The sequence below is a fragment of the Macaca mulatta genome, chromosome 15 (assembly GCF_049350105.2).
Source record: "Macaca mulatta isolate MMU2019108-1 chromosome 15, T2T-MMU8v2.0, whole genome shotgun sequence".
Taxonomy (NCBI): domain Eukaryota; kingdom Metazoa; phylum Chordata; class Mammalia; order Primates; family Cercopithecidae; genus Macaca; species Macaca mulatta.
The window spans coordinates 114,666,467-114,686,189 of record NC_133420.1 but is presented as its reverse complement, the minus strand read 5'-3'; the positions used below and the strand labels follow the sequence as shown (position 1 = coordinate 114,686,189).

The following is a 19,723-nucleotide window of genomic DNA, read 5'->3' as shown; positions in this document are numbered from 1 at the left end:
AAAATTGCCTAAAATATGGATGCGAATGTGGGAACACAATCCTTCTTGTTCATAAATGTATACTTGTATCATCATGTAATGTGAGAAGAAGCCATCTGGAAAAAGAAATTGAAAAAGAGTTGAAAGATATTTGGATAAAGTACTAATTCATGTCAACCAAAAATTGTAACAGTGATTATTTAGTCAGTGAAGTAACAAATGATTAGTGAATCCTCAACTGAGAAGGTATAGAACTGCCCTATAAAATTCAGTATCCACTACAAGTCTATTGCATGTTAAATTTAAAGTTTAAAAATTAATTTTTCTCAGTCACACCAGCCACATTGCTAGTGTTCTTTCAGTAGTCGCGTATTGGACAGCGGCAAATACAGAGCAGATGTAGAAAGTCCTAGTGTATTGCCGGACAGTACTGCTTTAGAACTGTGGCTCATTTTCCTTTTGGTTTTCATTTAAATTATTTTGAATTGTATAAGGGTTTTATCTGAGGAAGAAAAGAAGATTCTTTAGGAAAATTGAGTTTTCTCCACTTTTATCCTTCTCTTCTTTAATTTTCAATCACATATAATATTGATATATATTATTGTGCCAGGGATTTAATTGTGCCAGGGATTTAATTTAAGTTGTAGATAGTTCCGAATACATTTTCCTCCATCCTGTTTGTTTCAAAAATAATTATATCTTTGAGCAAGCCTAGAATTCAGAGCTCTGTAAGTTGACAGTAAGTAATTATTATATCACTTACTTAAAAAAAAAAACTAAATCTTTTTTCTTTGACTATTAGGCAAAGTATAAGGAAGTAAAGGCAAGAAATGCACAATTATTGAAAATGCTTCAGGAAGGTGAAAGTAAGTGGATTTTATGTTTTTGTAATTAAAAGTTTATCTTAAATAATATCTGAAGGTACTTTTTCAAATGTGTGATTTACCAACTGAACAAAAGTGTTTGGTAGCACAATAGGGTTACTATAGTTAATAATTTGTATATTTCAAAATGCCTAGAAGATTTGAAGTGCCCCCAACACAAAGAAATGATAAATGTTTGAATTACTGGATATCTTAAATACCTATTTGATCAGTACACTTTGTATACCTGTATCAAAATATCACATGCACCCCATAAATATATATGATTATTATGTGCCAATAAAAAAAATTGAAAAAGGGACTCAACAAAGTAGAAAGGCTTCACAGAATGATACAAGATAGAGAGTTGGCCAGGAATGGTGGCTCATCTGTAATCCTAGCACTTTGGGAGGCCAAGGTGGGCAGATCACTTGAGGCCAAGAGTTTGAGACCAGACTGGCCAACATGGTGAACCCCCATCTCTACTAAAAATACAAAAAGTAGCCAGACGTGGTGGTGCACATCTATAATCCCAGCTACTTGGGAAACTGAGGCACGAGAATTGTGAACCCGGGAGGCAGAGGTTGCAGTGAGTCGAGATTGCACTGCTGTACTTGCAGCCTGGGGAGCAGAGCGAGACTGTCTAAAAAGAAAAAAAAAAAAAGAAGCTGGATAGCTGCTCATAAAGTTATTATTAGATCACTCTTACAGCACCTTACTTTTATACCAGTTTATAACTATTCGGGTAAAAGAAACTCTTAAAATTCAATTCTTATAGCTTACTGAACTATATTTAGAGGGAAAACAAGCCTAACATTTGCTTAGGATTCTGCTTTTCAGCTCTTGAAGGAGGCAGCCTGTCATCACTTTAGGTTTTCTTTTTTGTTTTCTTCTTTCCTTCTCCCCTCGCCACTGCTCTTCATACTTTTGCTGCTACTCTGTAAACTTTTGACAAGAGGTTACCGGCAGGAAGCCAAGGAAATCAATCCAAAAAATGATTACAGATTATAAGACTAGTGAAGCTGATATACAAAAGCCCACCAAATCAGTTGCATTTCTCACTATGCATATACCTAGTGACATTTATCCTGAAAGTTTTATGAAAATTTTCCATTCATAATAAAAAAGGAAATATGTGTTAATTTTTAAATATGAGACTTAGGCAAAGGAAATTATAAACCATAAAAGAAACAGAGATTAAGACATAAAGGAGAAAATCTTTCTCTGAATAGACAAAATGAAATGTAATCAACAATTTTCCTATTAATAAATGCTAATGAAACTCCAAAGATAGCTCCTGTGAATATTGTGTAGCTCTTAAGAAATTGTGAAATTCACCTTGAAAAATGAAAAAATACCAAAAATTGTTTTCAGCTGTGAAGGTACAGTCAGCCCTCCATATCCGTGGGTTCCCTATCTGTGGATCAGTCAGTTGTGGATCAAAAATATATTTTTTGAAATTGTACATGTGCAGACTTTTTTCTTGACATTACTCCCTAAACAATACAGTGTAACAGCTATTTACATAGCATTTATGCCATATTAGGTATTATAGGTAATCTAGAGATGATTTGTTTTATTTTTATTTATTTATTGTTTTGAGATGGAGTCTCGCTCTGTCGCCCAGACTGGAGCACAGTGGCGCGATCTCAGCTCACTGCAAGCTCCGCTTCCCGGGTTCACGCCCTTCTCCTGCCTCAGCCTCCAGAGTAGCTGGGACTACAGGAGCCCACCACCACACCCGGCTAATTTTTTTGTATTTTTAGTAGAGATGGGGTTTCACCATGTTGGCCAGGATGGTCTTGATCTCCTGAACTCGTGATCCACCTGCCTTGGCCTTCCAAAGTGCTGGGATTACAGGCGTGAGCCACCGCACCCGGCCGGTAATCTGGAGATGATTCAAAGGATATGGGAGGCTATTCATAGGTTTTATGCAGATATATACCATTTTATATCAGGGACTTGAGCATCTTTAGATTTTGGTATCCTTGGGAGGTCTTGAAAGCAATTGTTTACCAAGGGATGACTATACTTGGAATAGAACTGTCCAAACAAAATTTAAACTGTATTACAAAATAGTTGTCAAACAATGAGTAAAAATCAGAAATCATGTCCAGTTGAACAGAACATGAATACTCTTGAAGGAGATTCAACCTTATGTTTTTTATAACTTAATTATTATACAAATAGAAGTTAAAGAATTATAGGGGGAGGCCAGGCGCAGTGGCTTATGCCTGTAATCTCAGCACTTTAGGAGGCAGAGGTGTTCCTCATCTGAGGTTAGGAGTTTGAAACTACCCTGGCCAACATGGTGAAACCCTGTTTCTACTAAAAATACAAAAATTAGCCAGGTGTGGTGGTGCGTGCCTATAATCCCAGCTACTTGGGAGGCTGAGGCACAAGAATCACTTGAACACAGGAGGCAGAGGTTGCAGTAAGCCAAGATCATGCCACTGCACTCCATCCTGGCTGACAGAGTGAGACTTTGTCTCAAAAAAAAAAATTATGGGGAAAGACATTATTTGGACATTTAAATGTCTACATCCTGAGATTAATTTAGACCTGTGCATGTTATTGATCTCCATGTGGGTCTTTTAAAGAACAAAATTATGAAAATAAAAAAGTAAGTTATTTAGAAGATGTATTTCTAAGTGCAGAAATGAAGAGTATCATTGTGTATTGGATGTATAAATTCTAAATATGTAAAAATAAAATAATATTTCCTCATAAAATACTGTGGAAATTGAGAAAGTTAACTGATAAAAACTTGCTCTCAAAAATAGATTAAGAATCTCTATCAGTAACAACAGTGTCCATAGTATAAGTAATCCAGGTAGAATTTTATATAGGATCACTACATGAAAATACTTGTAACACTTATAATGTAAATGTAAATATGGTCATTCTGTAATAATGCAGCATGTGTTCCTAAAAATCACTAGTCTCTGCAAAATCACACGAGATAGCCAGGCACGGTGGCTCACACCTGTAATCCCAGCTTTGGGAGGTTGAGACAGGTGGATCGCTTGAGCCCAAGAGTTTGAGACCAGCCTGGGCAACATGGCAAAACTTTGTCTCAAAAAAAAAAAAAAAGAAAAAAAATTAGCCTGGCATGGTGGTGCATGCCTGTGGTCCCAGCTACTTAGGAGGCTAAGGTGGGAGGATTGCATGAGCCCAGGAGGCTGAGACTGCTGTAATCATGCCGCTGCACTCCAGCCTGGGCAACAGAGTGAGACCCTGTTGATAAGGTTTGGCTCTGTGTCTCCACCCAAATCTCGCCTTGAATTGTAATAATCCTCGCATGTCAAGAGTGGGACGAGATGGAGATAATTGAATCATGGGGGTGCTTTCCCCCATGCTATTCTCATGATAGTGAGTTCTCACAAGATCTGATGGTGTTATAAGAGGCTTCTGCCTTCGCTCAGCACTTATTCTCTCTCCTGCCACCCTGTGAAGCGGTGCCTTCTTCTATGGTTATAAGTTTCCTGAGGCCTCCCCAGCCATGTGGAACTATTAGTCAATTAAACCTTTTCTTTATAAATTACCCATTCTCAGGCAGTTGTTTATAGTAGTGTGAGAATGAACTAATACACCCGTCTCAAAAAAACAAAAAAACCCACAATACTTATGAGAAAAAGGGAGGTTAGAAGCACAACACTTAAAAACGTTGTCAGTGACACATGAAAAAAACATGGGAAACTAAAAACAGTAACACAGTTTTACACATGCTAAAATGGTTAAATACATAAATATTAACATAAATACAGCACTTTACCTTGAAGAAAACCTAAAGTTTGCTTGTGGGGAAATAGGTCTCAGAAGGGTTACAGCTTGTGTGTTACTGCTACATGGTGGAAGGATGGAAAGTTGTCAGGCCAGATGGGTGTGATTCCTAACACACAGTGAACCAAGGTAGCTGGTAGATATTCAAGGAGTACATGTGGGTGTGGTTTTCTCTGTTCATAAAATTGTACTTAAGTGGATTGAAAATTTGTGATATGTTCAGGTTGTTACCTAATACATCAACCTCATTGAAACAAATTTGTGTTTTCAAAACAAGCATTATAGGATGACTGACTGTAATTGAAATGTTACATAACTATTTAAAATCACTAGTTTTCAGCAAGTGTTTATAATCCTGGGGATGGAGGAGTAGAAAGCATAATTTGTAAAAGTTCCCAAGTTGATTCTTGAGAGACTGAATTGATTCTTGATAGGTTGTTTCATCTTATCATATTAAACTATGAAAATAAATTTGAACTACAATCTTACATTGGCAGAGCTGTGGTGATATCAGTACTCATATATTTGAACATTTCCTCCTTTGCTAATTTTACTACAATTTTACCTCTCTAGTCTCTCATAGTTTGTTTTCAAAGTGAGGAGTTAGTTTTTCATATGTTAGCCATTACCATGAGTTAAGGAAGTTCTCAGCCATGTGAAACTTTCTGAAGCTTAGGAAACACAGGGCCAAACTATAGCTCTCTTGCTTCCACCAAGAGAGAAAAGCCCCTAAAAAATAATGAATAGTTCTAAGAGACCACACATGTCATATGATCATTTGTGATCATATGAGCTACATTTAGTTGACATTGCTTTATTGGTATGAAAAGTCAGAGAATAATAATTTTGTTGGCATTATAGTATGCTCACCCCAACAATCCAACAAAAAAGCACTCTATGTTGTTTTTATTTATTTTGAGACAAGTCTCACTCTGTCACGCAGGCTGGAGTGCAGTGGCACGATCTTGGCTTACTGCAACCTCCGCCTCATGGGTTCAAGTGATTCTCCTGCCTCAGCCTCCTGAGTAGCTGGGATTACGGGAATGCACCACCATGCCCGGCTAATTTTTGTATTTTTACTAGAGACAGGATTTCACCATGTTTGCCAGGCTGATTTCGAACCCCTGACCTCAGGTGATCCGCCTGCCTCAGCCTCCCAAAGTGCTAGGATTACAGGCGTGAGCTACCGTAATTGTTTTTAAAATCTTGCTTTAAAATTAGTCAAGGTATTTAAAATTTTTTCCATGTGTGAATTTTTTTTCTTGTATCCTTGTCCTATTTAGAGTAGATGTAAAAATTAATCTTGCACCATATTTGTGCAGTTAAAAAAATATATTTTTTTTTTATTGACAGAGTCTCACTCTGTCGCCCAGGCTGGAGTGCAGTGGCACCATCTCAGCTCACAGCAACCACCACATCCCCAGTTCAAGGGATCCTTATGCCTCAGCCTCCCAGGTAGCTGGGATTACAGTCATGTGCCACCACACCTGGCTAATTTTTGTATAATATTTTTTAGTAGAGACAGGGTTTCGCCATGTTGGCCAGGTTGGTCTCCAACTCCTGGCAAGTGATCTGCCCACCTCGGCCTCCCAAAGTGCTGGGATTATAGGTGTGAGCCACCATGCCCAGCAATAAATATTTTAACACCACAGAAAATGTAAAATTTCTAAGAAAAAAATGCTGTGGTGATAATGATCAGAATTTACTGGTGAAAATGTAAAACAAACAAACAAAAAAGAATTTACCAGTGAAAAGTAAGAGCTATGCAAGGTCAAGAAGTACATTCTTTAAGTATGACAAGAAATCATTGTTCTAATTGCACTACTATGTCTTAGTTCCCTGAAGTATTGTTAAAGTATTTGAGTGACTGGGAAATCTATACTGCTGTTTTTCCTTTTTTGTCAGTGAAAGATAAGGCAGAAATACTTCTTCAAGTTGATGAATCACAAAGTATCAAGAATGAGCTCACTATTCAGGTAAGGAACTGTGGAGCATACATGACTGGTTTTCTTAAGCTGTCTTTAGTCTTGAGTTATTAAACTTGACTAAACAAATACAGCCCATCAGCACTGTAAGGAAGTGTAAATTGTACTTTATTATTATGTAATAGCACATGAATGAAGATTCTGTTTACAACACTAAAGGAGGTAGGTATGTCCTTCCCACTGAAGAATGGGGGATGATGAGGTTGTATTTTAATGAACCATGAATTTAGAGACAGAAAGGACAGATAGAACTTACCCTGTATCTGGGCTTGATTTTTCTCCCCTTCACATCGTTATTGTCTTCTTCTCTCAGGACACTTTGCCCCATCTTTAATATAGAGCTGTGTACAATACCAAATGGAAATTATGGGGGGAGTTTCTCCTCTGTTACTCATCCATTTAGTTGTCAAAAACCTATCATTGTGAATATGTTAAGAATTAGAGTATTTGCCAAAAACCCCAAAATGTCTTTTTCTTATTGAATATTTGGTTACAGGTGACTTCACTTCATGCTGCATTAGAACAAGAAAGATCTAAAGTGAAAGTATTACAAGCAGAATTAGCCAAATACCAGGTATGCTTTTATATTTATAAGGGTTTTTATCACAAATAATACATTTGGAGTAGATACTGTGTAGAATAAATGCAGTATTTTGTTCATAGGCCAAAATTTATTCACTAAATATATTGACAATTTTGTCATTGGTCATATAATTTACAATGTAGAAGATGTTAACGTTATTCTGCACATTGGTATATACAGCAATAACTAGCATAATTCAGGAAAATCCTTGGGACTACATAGATGATACAGCATGCATGCCATTGAATCATACTGGGGAAAGGCACAAAAGGACAGTTGTCCTGTTTATAAGGTTGATCACTTGGGTACAGCGATATCTTCCAGATATCTCCATTGTAAATATATATTTTCCCTTTTATAATTAATATGTGAGGTGATACTTTGAGATTGTATGACTGTCCTTTTCACCTAGTGGCTTTAGCATCCATTGATATTTGTGTCTTTTTTTTATGATTGCAAAATAGTGATTTTCTAATTCTGTCATTTCTTCTGCATTTACAAGCTAGCATTGAGCAGTTTGTTCCAGGATGAAGCAATTAAAAATACCAGTACTTCTTGTGTGTGTGTGTGTGTGTGTGTGTGTGTGTGTGATATATATTTGTGTGTATATATATATGTGTGCTTCTAAATCATAATATAAAATACATTAACTGGAATCATAGCCAAAAAAGCTCAAAAGCCACTGATGGTGTGGAGAACATAGCAGTTGATTAGCCCTGGCTTTAAAATTGAATCAGTACCAGAAGGAGAATTCCCTTTACCTGGGAGACCTTGACAAGGATTCTTGTGTGTTTGCTGTTTTGGATTTTTAAGAAATCTCATCGAGAAGCATGGTAGGAGTTTTATGTATAGTGGGTATCTACTTCAAAAAATATTTTTGCTAAATTTATTTTCATTTTTCTGCTAACAGGAAATAAATCTTGTTTTTGATACTTGTCATTACACATCTCATGTTCCAAAAAACCTATTCATACTGTTTTTCTCTGAATAAAATCTTTGCAAACTTTTTATGTGGTCACGAGTGAATGACAGCATTCTTATGCTCGAGTATTGTTTCATTTTGTTTTATAATGTTGATGTAGAAATAGTTATAGTCAGAAAAAGAATGAAAGAAATAAAGAGAAACTGCCATCATTATCAAATGAGCCTGGGCTCCATATGCCCCTGATACAACCACCTCTCTTTCAGAGATGCACTTCCACAGAAAAAATAGTTCCCGAACTTGGCTGATCATTGGGATCACTTGGAAACTTTGAATTAAAGATTGTTAGCCAATTAAATAGGTGTGGGACAAAGCCTAGATGTCAGAATTCTAAAAATATTACTGCTTAGGTAATTCTGATGATCAACTAAGTTTGGATACCATTGCCATAGTTTATAAAAATGGGAAAAACTGTACATACAACTATGATAAGGTAAATACATCAAACCATTATTTATGGTTAAATTGAAGGGGGTAGAGTAGCCATTGATGATTTTAATTTTATTCTTTGCATGTTTGTACTTTCCATATTCCTACAATGAGCATTTGCTTTTTAAATCAGAATAAAACAGAAAATACTATGTTTATGTTATGTTAAAATATTTATGTAAAACTCTTCTTGTCCTTTATGCTGCCTTTCCTTTTCCTTGGCTCAAGTCAGATACCATAAGTGATGTTTCATATGGAGCAAATTAAATATAAATTTATATATGCAACTGAGCAATATGAAAACCATAACCTAGATTTCAATCCACTAATGAACACAATCAAATTTCTAATGCTAATATGAGCAAAACTCAACAGAACTTGAACTATAAATTGAATTACCCAAAAGGTAATGAACTGAATTACTAAATTTACTGATCATATGGAACAAATTAAGTGTATCATTTATTTTAGTATTGATCAAAAACTTTAATTCTGGAATAGTCAAAATGAGTTCTAAAAAAATAAAATATCGGTGACCTTACTAAGGCACAACTCTTATTCAAATAGAAGTAACTTTTCTAAAACCGACTTTAACCATTTATAAAAAATAACTATATTAAAATAATGTAGCGGTATGTAGACTCAAATTTACAACAAAATCAAAAAAGAAATTGCTTCCTTCTCGTACCCCAAGATGCCTTTGGTCTATATTTTTAAAATGAAGTGGCCCCAAAATGGTATGTCGTAAATAATTTGCCCTATTTTTTTTTTTTTTTACAGGGTGGCAGAAAAGGGAAAAGAAACTCTGAATCCGACCAGTGTAGGTGATTAAATTAGCCTTTGAAGTCAACACAAAGTTTAAAACTTTCAGGATTTTGCAAAATTGTATATATTTAATGCCGTGCAACTGCTAAACTATGCAGTTTTTGTTGAAGGAACTAAAAGCAACTAGCTCACTAATGGTCTATAATTTTATTTCTTTTGGCTTAAAGTGAAAAAGAAGAAATAGAGAATTCCAGCAGAATTCAGTGGTTATTGTTTACTATCCATACTTCTTATCACTTTAGTTTTTCATCAATCAATAAAATTAATTTACTCTTCCACTAATACGTTTGATTTGTTAAGTTTCAGAAACATGAAAGTATTTTTGCTTATAGCATAGCCAGTCAGTTGGGTCCTTTCAGTTTAGTGAATATTTTCTCAGCACTTTCTGCACACTAAACCCTACAGGACATGCAAGAGGAAATATGGCTGATACCCTCAAGTAGCTTATGCTTAGGGGAAATAGAAGGTGGGAGTGGGTAGGCCAGGTGCAGTGGCTAACATCTGTAATCCCAGCGCTTTGGGAGGCCTTGGTGGGCAGATCACTTGAGGCCAGGAGTTTTAGGCCAGCCTGGCCAACATGGTGAAACCCCATCTCTACTAAAAATATAAAAATTAACCAGGCATGGTGGTGCACGCCTGTAATCCCAGCTACTCGGGAGGCTGAGGCAGGAGAATTGCTTGAACCTGGGAGGCGGAGGTTATAGTGAGCTGGGCGACACAGAGAGGATCTGTCTCAAAAAAAAAAAAAAAAAAAAAAAAAAAGGTGGGGGTGGGTAAAACAAGAGCAAAAAATAATTACCATAGATACTAGAGTATGAAATCACATTGTTTGGAGATTGAAAAAACTTGCATGAAATAACTTTTAGAGGGTAGATACTTTTTCTGTAAATTTATTGACAGGCATTCCAGGCAGGCAGAATGAAAAACAGTCTGTGGGCTGGGAATGGTGGCTCATGTCTGTAATCCCAGCACTTTAGGAGGCAGAGGTATGAGGATCTCTTGAGCCGAGGAGTTCGAGACAAGCCTGGGCAACATGGTAAGATCCTGTCTCTAAAGACAAAATTAGCCAGGCATGGTGGCACATGCCTGTAGCCCCAGCTATGCACAGGAGGCGCAGGTGAGAGCATCACTTGAGTCTGGGAGGTCAAGGCTGCAGTAAGCTGTGATCTTACCACTGAACCCTGGATGACAAAGAAAGAAAAAAGAATTAGGGCCGGTTGCAGTGACTCACACCTGTAATCCCATCACTTTGGGAGGCTGAGGCAGATGGATTGTTTGAGCCCAGGAGTTCGTAACCAGCCTGGGCAACATGGCGAAACCCTGTCTCTATAAAACTAATAATAATAATGTCTGTGAATGCCTTCATCATAAGATAAGGGCTAAGCCAAGGTTGTCTAATCTCCACACTTCCCCATGTCAGTATCGTATAGGTGATCCTACCTCATGCAGTAGAGCAAGAAAAAAAAAGGTATACAGATTGCAAACAAACAAACAAAAAATTTGGCTTGAGAACAATAACATGCCTCACTGGGAATAGAAAGAGTATTGGTAGCCGAGTTTGGTGGCTCATGCCTGTAATCCCAACACTTTAGGAAGCTGAGGTGGAAGGATCACTTGAGCCCAGAAGTTCAAGACCAGTCTGGGCAACATAGTGAGAACCCATTCCTACAAAGAATTTTTTAATAATCAGCCAGGTGTGGTGGCACGTGCCTGTCATCCTAGCTACTTTGGAGGCTGAGGTGGGAGGATTGCTTCAGCCTGGAAGGTTGAGGCTGCAGTGAGCCGTGATTGCAACACTGTACTTCAGCCTGGACAACAAAGCAAGAGACTGTCTCTCAAAAAAAAAAAAAAAAAAAAAAAAAAGGGTGGAGGGCATTGGTGTGTAGGAGGAATAAATGAGAGATTTTTCACTGGTCTGATTAATTGCTGTAATAATTAGTTTATGGGATTCAACTGTTTTTAGTAGAGGCAGCAAAATACAATTATGATTCATTAAAATACAAGATTTTAGGCCAGGCACAGTGGCTCATACCTGTAATCCCAGCACTTTGGGAGGCTAAGGCAGGTGGATCACTTGAGGCCAGGAGTTCCAGACCAGCCTGGGCAACATGGTGAAATCCTGTCTCTCCTAAAAATACAAAAATTAGCCAGTTGTGATGGTGCATGCCTATAGTCCCAGCTACTGGGGAGGCTGAGGCACAAGAATCGGTTGAACCCCGGAGGTGGAGGTTGCAGTGAGCTGAGATCACACTGCTGCATGCCAGCCTGGGCAGCAGAGCAAGACTCTGTCTCAAAAAAATAAAAATAAAGTACAGTTTTGTGTGTGTGATAACAAAGATGAACACATAAATGCTAGTCTTCAATTGAACAGAATAGGTAACCCAGAAATAATGCCACACCACCTCCAGCTATCTAATATTTAACAAACCTGACAAAAATAAGCAATGGGGGAAGGATTGCCTATATAATAAATAGTGCTGGGATAACTGGCTAACCATATGCAGAAAACAGAAACTGGTCCCCTTCCTTATACAATATACAAAAATTAAGATGGATAAAAGACTTAAATGTAAAACCCAAAACTGTAAAGACTCTGAAAGGCAACCTAGGCAATACTATTCTGGACATAGAAATAGGCAGAGATGTCATGATGAATAAACCAAGAGCAATTGTAACAAAAGCAAAATTTGACAAACAAGATCTAATTAAAGAGCTTCTGCACAGCAAAGGAAACTACCAACAGAGTGAACAGCCAGCCTACAGAATGGGAGAAAATTTTTGCAAACTATGCATCTGACAAAGGTCTAATACCCAGCATCTATCTATAAGGAACTTAAATTTATAAGAAAAAAAACATTAAAAAGTGGGCAAAAGTCATGAACAGATGCTTTTCAAAAGAAGACATACATGCAGCCAACAATCATATGAAAAAAAAGCTTAACATCACTGATCATTAGAGAAAGGTAGATCAAAATCACAGATACCACATCACACCAGTCACACACCACATCACACATCAACCAGAATGGCTGCTATTAGTCAAAAAATAACAGATGCTGGCGAAGTTGTGGAGAAAAAAGGAATGCTTATACACTCTTGGTGAGAATGTAAAATGGTTCAGTCACTGAGGATGATAGTGTGACAATTTCTCAAATAACTAAAAACAGAAATACGATTTGACCCAGCAATCCCATTACTGGGTATATATCCAGAGGAATATAGATCATTCTGTCATAAACACACATGCACACATATGTTCATTGCAGCACTGTTCACAATAGCAAAGATGTGGAATCAACCTAAATGACCATCAATGGCAGACTGGATGAAGAAAATGTGGCACATATACATGATAAATACTATGCAGCCATTAAAAAAAAAAAAAAAAAATTTGCAGGAACATGGATGGAAGTGGAGGCCGCCGGTATCCTTAGCTAACACAGGAACAGGAAACCAAATACCTCATGTTCTCATAAGTGAGGGCTCAATGAACGCATAGGGGGAACAACATGTACTGGCGCCTACCAGAGGGTGGAAAGTGGGAGGAGAGAGAGGATCAGGAAGAATAACCAGTGGGTACTAGGCTTAATACCTCGGTGATTTAATAATTTGTACAACAAACCCCTGTGACACAAGCTTACCTAGGTAACAAACCTGCACATGTATCCCTGAACTTAAAATTTTTTAAAATGCTGGTCTTGGCCTCCAAAACCAGCATTATATGAAAAATTCCACTTCATGACAGTCTTTGAAGAAAAAAACACAAAGGTAATGAAATTGTCTTCATCGCTTATATATGTCTGGCCTCTCCCATGAGGTTATATGAATATTGCAAAGGCATATAGCTATAAGACATATAGAAAACAGCAAAATGACAGCAGTCTTATCAGTAATTAAATGTAATGGACTAAATAATTCAATCAAAAGACAGACTAGCAAAATGGGTGTAGATAAAAACCATGATCCAACTAAATGCTGTCCACGAGACACTTGCTTTAGATCCAAAGACACAAATAGGTTGAAAGTGAAAGGATAAAAATGGATATTCCACACAAATAGTAACCTAAAGAGAATAGAAGTGGCTACATAATATCAGACAAAACAGACTTTAAGTCAAAAAAGGTTGCAAGAGACAAGACATTATAAATGTTCAAAACAGCAAGTAGATGTAATAAACATCTATGCATCTAATAAACTATCAAAATATATGAAGCCCAAACTAATAATATTGAATGGAGATACAGCTCTACAGTGATGGTTGGAGATTTCAATATCCCACTCTCAATAATAAATAGAACAACCACACCGAAGATAAGGAAAATAGAGGACTTGGACCACAGAATAAACCAATTGAATCAGACATATACAGAACAGTCTACCCAACAACAGAACACCTGTTTTTTCTCAAGTGCATATGGAACATCTCCCAGGACAGACCATATATTAGGCCATAAGCTAAATTTCAAAAGACTTTCCGTTTTTTTGTTTGTTTGTTTGTTTTGTCTCAGCTGACTCAACTTCCACCAGTAGACTTTAAAAGATGTTAAAGTATCTTCTCCAGCCACAAAGACAGGAAGTTAGATACCAGTAACAAAAGAAAAATGGAAAAATTCACAAATTTGTGGAAATTAACATCTTCTTAACCAATGGAATAAAGATGAAATTACAAAAGAAGTTGCAAAATACTTAGAGACAAATGAAAAAAACACAAAATACCAAAACATAAGGGACACAGTGAAAGCAGTGCTAAGGGAGAAATTACTATAATGTTTATATTAAAAAAATAAATCTCAAATTAACAACCTAACTTTGCAAAGTAAGGAATTAGAAAAAGAAGAACAAACTAAACCTAAAGCTAGTAGAAGGAAGGAAATAATAAAGACTAAAGCAGAGAGAAATAAAAACCGGAAAAAGAGAAGATTAACAAAACTAAAAGTTGGTTTTTCAAAAAGATTAACAGAATTGACTTCAGATAGAAAGACTAAGAAACGAAGGAAGAAGTCTCAAATTGCTAAAATGAGAAATCTAAGTGGGAACATTACTACAAATTCTAGAGAAACAGGATAAGAGTACTATGAACAATTGTACACCAACAAATTCGATAACCTAGATGAAATGGAAAAGTTCCTAGAAACAGAAAATTCACCAAGATTAAACCACAAATAAATAGAAGATTGAATCAATAATAAAACTTTCGTTTTAAGAAAGAAAAGCTGTGGACCTGATGGGAGACGGATGGTGGTGATAATTGTACAGCAATATCAATGTACTTAATGTCACTAAACTGTACACCTAAAAATGGTGAAGATTATAAATTTTATGCTATGTGTATTTATGTTATATGTATTCCCTACAATAAAAAGTAGAGAAAACAGAATATTAGGCTCTTCATATAAAGAAAAATCTAAATGGTCTGTAAGCCTAGCTTCTTAGGAGGCTAAGGCAGGACAATCACTTGAACCCGGGAGGTGGAGATTGCAGTGAGCTGAGATTGTGCCATTGCACTCCAGCCTGGGCAACAAGAGTGAAATTCCGTCTTAAAAAAAAAATATATATATATATATACACACACACACACACACACACACACACACACACACACACACACACAGAAAGAATTTAAATGTTTCTGACAGTAATGCAGGAAATTAGAAATCAAAATGCTATGAGGCGGCCGGGCGCGGTGGCTCACGCCTGTAATCACAGCACTTTGGGAGGCCGAGACGGGCAGATCACGAGGTCAGGAGATCGAGACCATCCTGACTAACACGGTGAAACCCCGTCTCTACTAAAAAAATATAAAAATTAGCCAGGAGCGGTGGCGGGTGCCTGTAGTCCCAGCTACTCGGGAGGCTGAGGCAGGAGAATGGCGTGAACCCGGGAGGCGGAGCTTGCAGTGAGTGGAGATCAGGCCACTGCACTCCAGCCTGGGCAACAGAGCAAGACTCAGTCTCAAAAAAAAAAAAAAAAAAAAAAAAAAAAAAACTATGAGGCATATAGAAAACAAACAGCAAAATGACAGCAGTCTTTTCTTATCAGTAATTACTTTAAATGTAAATGGACTAAATAATCCAATCAAAAGAGACTGGCAAAATGGATGTAGATAAAAACCATGATCCAACTAAATGCTCCCCAGAAGACACTTGCTTTAGATCCAAAGACACAAATAGGTTGAAAGCGAAAGGATAGAAATGGATATTCCATGCAAGTAGTAACCTAAAGTGAATAGAAGTGGTTACATAATATCAGACAAAATAGACTTTAAGTCAAAAAAGGTTGCAAGAGACAAGACATTATATATTAATAAAATGTTCAATACAGCAAGTGGATATAATGAACATTTATGCATTTAATAAACTATCAAAATTTATGAAGCAAAAACTAATAGAATTGAATGGAGAAATAGTTTTATAATGGTAGTTGGAGGTTTCAATATCCCACTCTCAATATTAAATAGAACAACCACACAGAAGATAAGGAAAATAGAACCACAGAATAAACCAGTTGGATCAAACAGACATATACAGAACACTCTATCCAACAACAGAATACCTCTACCAACATGGCAAAAATTTAAAAGTCTGATAATACCCAGGTTGATGAAATTTTGTACCCACCAAAATTCTCTTACAGAACTGGCAGTAGTGTAAATTGTTACAACCATTTTGGAACATATTTTGGCATTACCTTGCAAAGCTGAAGATTCATGGATCCCATAACCCAGCAATTCCACCCTTAAGTATATATACCCTGAAGAATCTTATGTATATATTCATAGAAGCATCATTTGTTATAGTAAAAAACTGGGGAAAAGAAGTCCATCTGAAATAGATTAACAAGCCTCCCCTATATAGTAACAATATGGATGGATCTCAAACAATACTAGGTGAAAGAAGAAAGAAAAGAATACAAATAGTATGATTTTAGACATATTAAATTTGAAAATAGGCAAAATTAATTGCATATTGATATTTTACAGATGATAACATACAAAATCAAATACATGATTACCATGAAAGTCATGTTATTGTTTATCGCTAGGGACTGGGAGAGGATTATGATAGGAAGAGACACACCAGGGAGATCTTCTGGGCTGCTGGTTCTATTCCTTGACCTTGGATACAATTACATACTTACATATATCTTAATATATATCTAAATTATATTTATATATAGATGTACTTTATGCACCATATAATGTATATCACAAAATTAATTCATAAAAGGGGGACTGTTTGCAAGCATCTCTTAAATACTCTCCATAAGGCAGTTCCATGTTATGTTAGAAAACTAAAATAATCCTAGATCCTAGACCCTTAAATAAAATAAACTATTTAAATATTTATAGGAAGAAACAATTAGGCTTTTTGCTCCCTCTTAAAAACGTATGGATGTGTCTGGGCCCTGGAAGACTCTAAATGTCCATTTTGCCTTTTTTGTGATTTTAAAAATATTCTCAATTTTGCCCTTTTGCTAATAATGAGCAAAAGGGGGAATTTTTGAACACCATGTAAATTTTAAAAGTGTACTTTAAAAAGTATACATGACTGCAAATGGGAATACTATATGTTGAGTAGTAATCTTTGATTTAAGATCAAAGTAATGCATTGGCCATAGCTCTTACTTGCTTTAGAGCATTGATTGTGTGCATCTTTTCCCAAGTTCATACTCAGTAATGTCACATCATATTGATATCTTGAAATTGAGTATGATGGAATATTTACAGCATGGAAATTGGCAAATGATACAAGCTACAAATACACCCCCATCCCCACCCCAGGCATTTGTTAAACATTTATCAGCACACCGCTGCTTAAGGACTAAGAGTTCTGAATATAAGTTTAAACTTTTTTTTCATTAGTTTTCCTATCTTTGGAGAAGCTTAACCTACTTCACAAACAACTCTGTCAAGGCAGTCAAGTATTTCTTAGGACTAAAACAAATATGTATCTCTAACAAGATAACTTAATTGATGTAAAACTCAGAAAAGAGTAAATTGAAATGTAGAAAAAATGGAAGAATAAACACAGTTTGGCATGCCTTAGACCATGCCCCTCCCATTTTGTTGCTAATATGAAAAGGAAAAATTACTGAAATAGCCTCCCTGTTAGGCAGTTTGCTCAGCAGTTGAATTTTACTTCCAACTGCTCTGTTTAGGAAAAAATAAAACTGTCCTCTGTTCTTTGGAGGTGAAAACATGGAGGCAGTTTCCATATTGGGAATATTATGAAATTTGGGGCGAATGTGTTTAGTATTTGATGTAAAGTTTTTTTGTCTTTGTCCCAGCTCCCTGAAGCTATTTAATAAAGGCCTTTACAGTTTTACTGCTATTGTATTAATCAGGGATACAGAAGTATTATTTATCCAGCTTTTCCACCAAATGGAAAAAGTTATAATAGCCCTTCTGAAGTAAGATGTAGATACTAGATACTTGTGAGATGCAGTGGCCTTTAGTGAGTTAATGTCTAATAAGAAGGAAAATGGGATGGAAATCCAGAAAACCCAGACTATGTTTTGGCTGTGTTGACCATTTACCCAACGATAGCCATTTAGTTGTCCTTTGCCTCAGTCTCTTCATTCTAAGACTTAGACTTAAAATACTGATAATATAATTCATAAAGATTTGCATTTATCTTTTGGAGCATGTTGGGGTAGAGGCAGTGTTGAAGCATAAAGTGGTAGAATAGATTTAATGGTCCAACACTAAACAAGACAAAAATAACTTCTGCATTTCAATAAAGGCTATGTTTTCTTCTTCCTCTTCCTTTTTCTTCCCCTTCCCCTCCTCTTTCTCCTTTTTCTCCACCTTGGTTCTTCTTCTTTTTTGTAGAGGTGGCGGTCTTGTTTCGTTGATCAGGCTGGTCTCAAACTCCCAGGCTCAAGTAATCCTGCCTTGGCCTCCTGAAGTACTGAGATGACAGGTGTGAGCCACTGTGCCCAGCCTCACCCACTTTTACTTTGGGTGCCATGTGATCTATTTCTCTAATTCTTTTTTTTTCAACTTTTATTTTAGGGTCAGGGGTACATGTGCAGGTTTGTTATATATGTAAATTGCATATCATGGGGGTTTAGTATACAGATTATTTATCCACCCAGGTAATAAGCGTAGTACCTGATAGGTAGTTTTATGATCTTTACACTTCTCCCTTCCTCCACCTTCGAGTAGGCATTGGTGTCTGTTGTTCCATTCTTTGTGTCCATATGTACTCAAAAGTTTAGCTCCCACTTGTAAGTGAGAACATGTGGTATTTGCTTTTGTGTTCCCATGTTCACTAGAACACTGACCTCTGGCTCCATCTATGTATCTATAAAGGACATGATCTTGTTCTTTTTTATAGCTGCACAGTATTCCATGGTGTTTGTGTACTACATTTTTCTTTATCCAGTCTACCGTTGATGGGCATTTCGGTTGGTTCTGTGTCTTTGTTTTTGTGAATAGTGCTGTGATGCTGTGATGAACATACGCATGCATATGTCTTTATGATAGAATGATTTATTTTCCTTTGGGTATATGTCCAATAATGGAATTGCTGGGTTGAGAGCTAATTCTGCTTTGAGTTCCTTGAGAAATTGCCAAATTGCTTTTCACAGTGGCTGAACTTGTATGTTTAGTACACTGAACCTAAGAGATTTGGCTTCCACTTTGCAGAAAAGTTACTCCTTTTGAAAGCATACTTTCCCTCCTGCTTTTCCTCCTCTTTCTCTTTCCTCTCTCCCTTCCTCCCTTGCATTGTACTGGCTTGCTTAGCAGTGAATTTTAAGATACAGCCTTCTAAAAAAAATGGCTAGTTGTTGTGTAAGATATTTTACGGAGTCTAAACTCCTACAAAAATAGGTCTAAGCCCAGTCTAGCCTGCCTGTAATGTTTTCATTTATCAAATTCAGCCTATATTTAGAATAACATTCTAATTACACTGTTCACTTAGATGTATTTTTATACTGATTTTTTTTTTTTTTAATTCACAGTTTCGTAGGGGAAACTCAGCCTCTTTTTTAGGTTGAAAAAACAATATTTGTGGTGAAAAATTTTAGTAGTTTTTTTCTCCACCAAATTTTAAAGTGAGAACCATATTGGAGGTTGCCAGGCTCAGCCAATACAAGAATCCTTCTGTTACATCTGTAATACTATATTTTCTTTTCTTTTCTTTTCTTTTTGAGACAGAGTCTCACTCTGTCTCCAGGCTGGAGTGCAGTGGTGTGATCTCGGCTCACTCCAACCTCCGCCTCCCGGATTCAAGTGATTCTCTGCCTCAGCCTCCCAAGTACCTGGGACTACAGGCGTGTGCGACCACAC

General features: G+C 36.7%; 1 protein-coding gene across 3 annotated transcripts in view; it reads left to right on the top strand.

Annotated features, from left to right (window-relative positions):
• Positions 1 to 9,707, top strand: part of GKAP1 (G kinase anchoring protein 1) — an 82,207-nt gene extending 72,500 nt beyond the window's left edge. For 2 of the 3 annotated variants that reach the window (XM_015117972.3, XM_015117971.3), the window contains 4 exons: positions 782 to 845; positions 6,531 to 6,601; positions 7,107 to 7,184; positions 9,385 to 9,707. In XM_015117972.3, the coding sequence (XP_014973458.1) occupies positions 782 to 845; positions 6,531 to 6,601; positions 7,107 to 7,184; positions 9,385 to 9,432 (261 nt within the window). In that variant the 3' untranslated portion in view covers positions 9,433 to 9,707. The remainder of the gene's footprint in view (positions 1 to 781; positions 846 to 6,530; positions 6,602 to 7,106; positions 7,185 to 9,384) is intronic. The other variant, NM_001266459.1, reaches the window with a different exon arrangement.
• Positions 9,708 to 19,723: the final 10,016 nt, after the last annotated feature.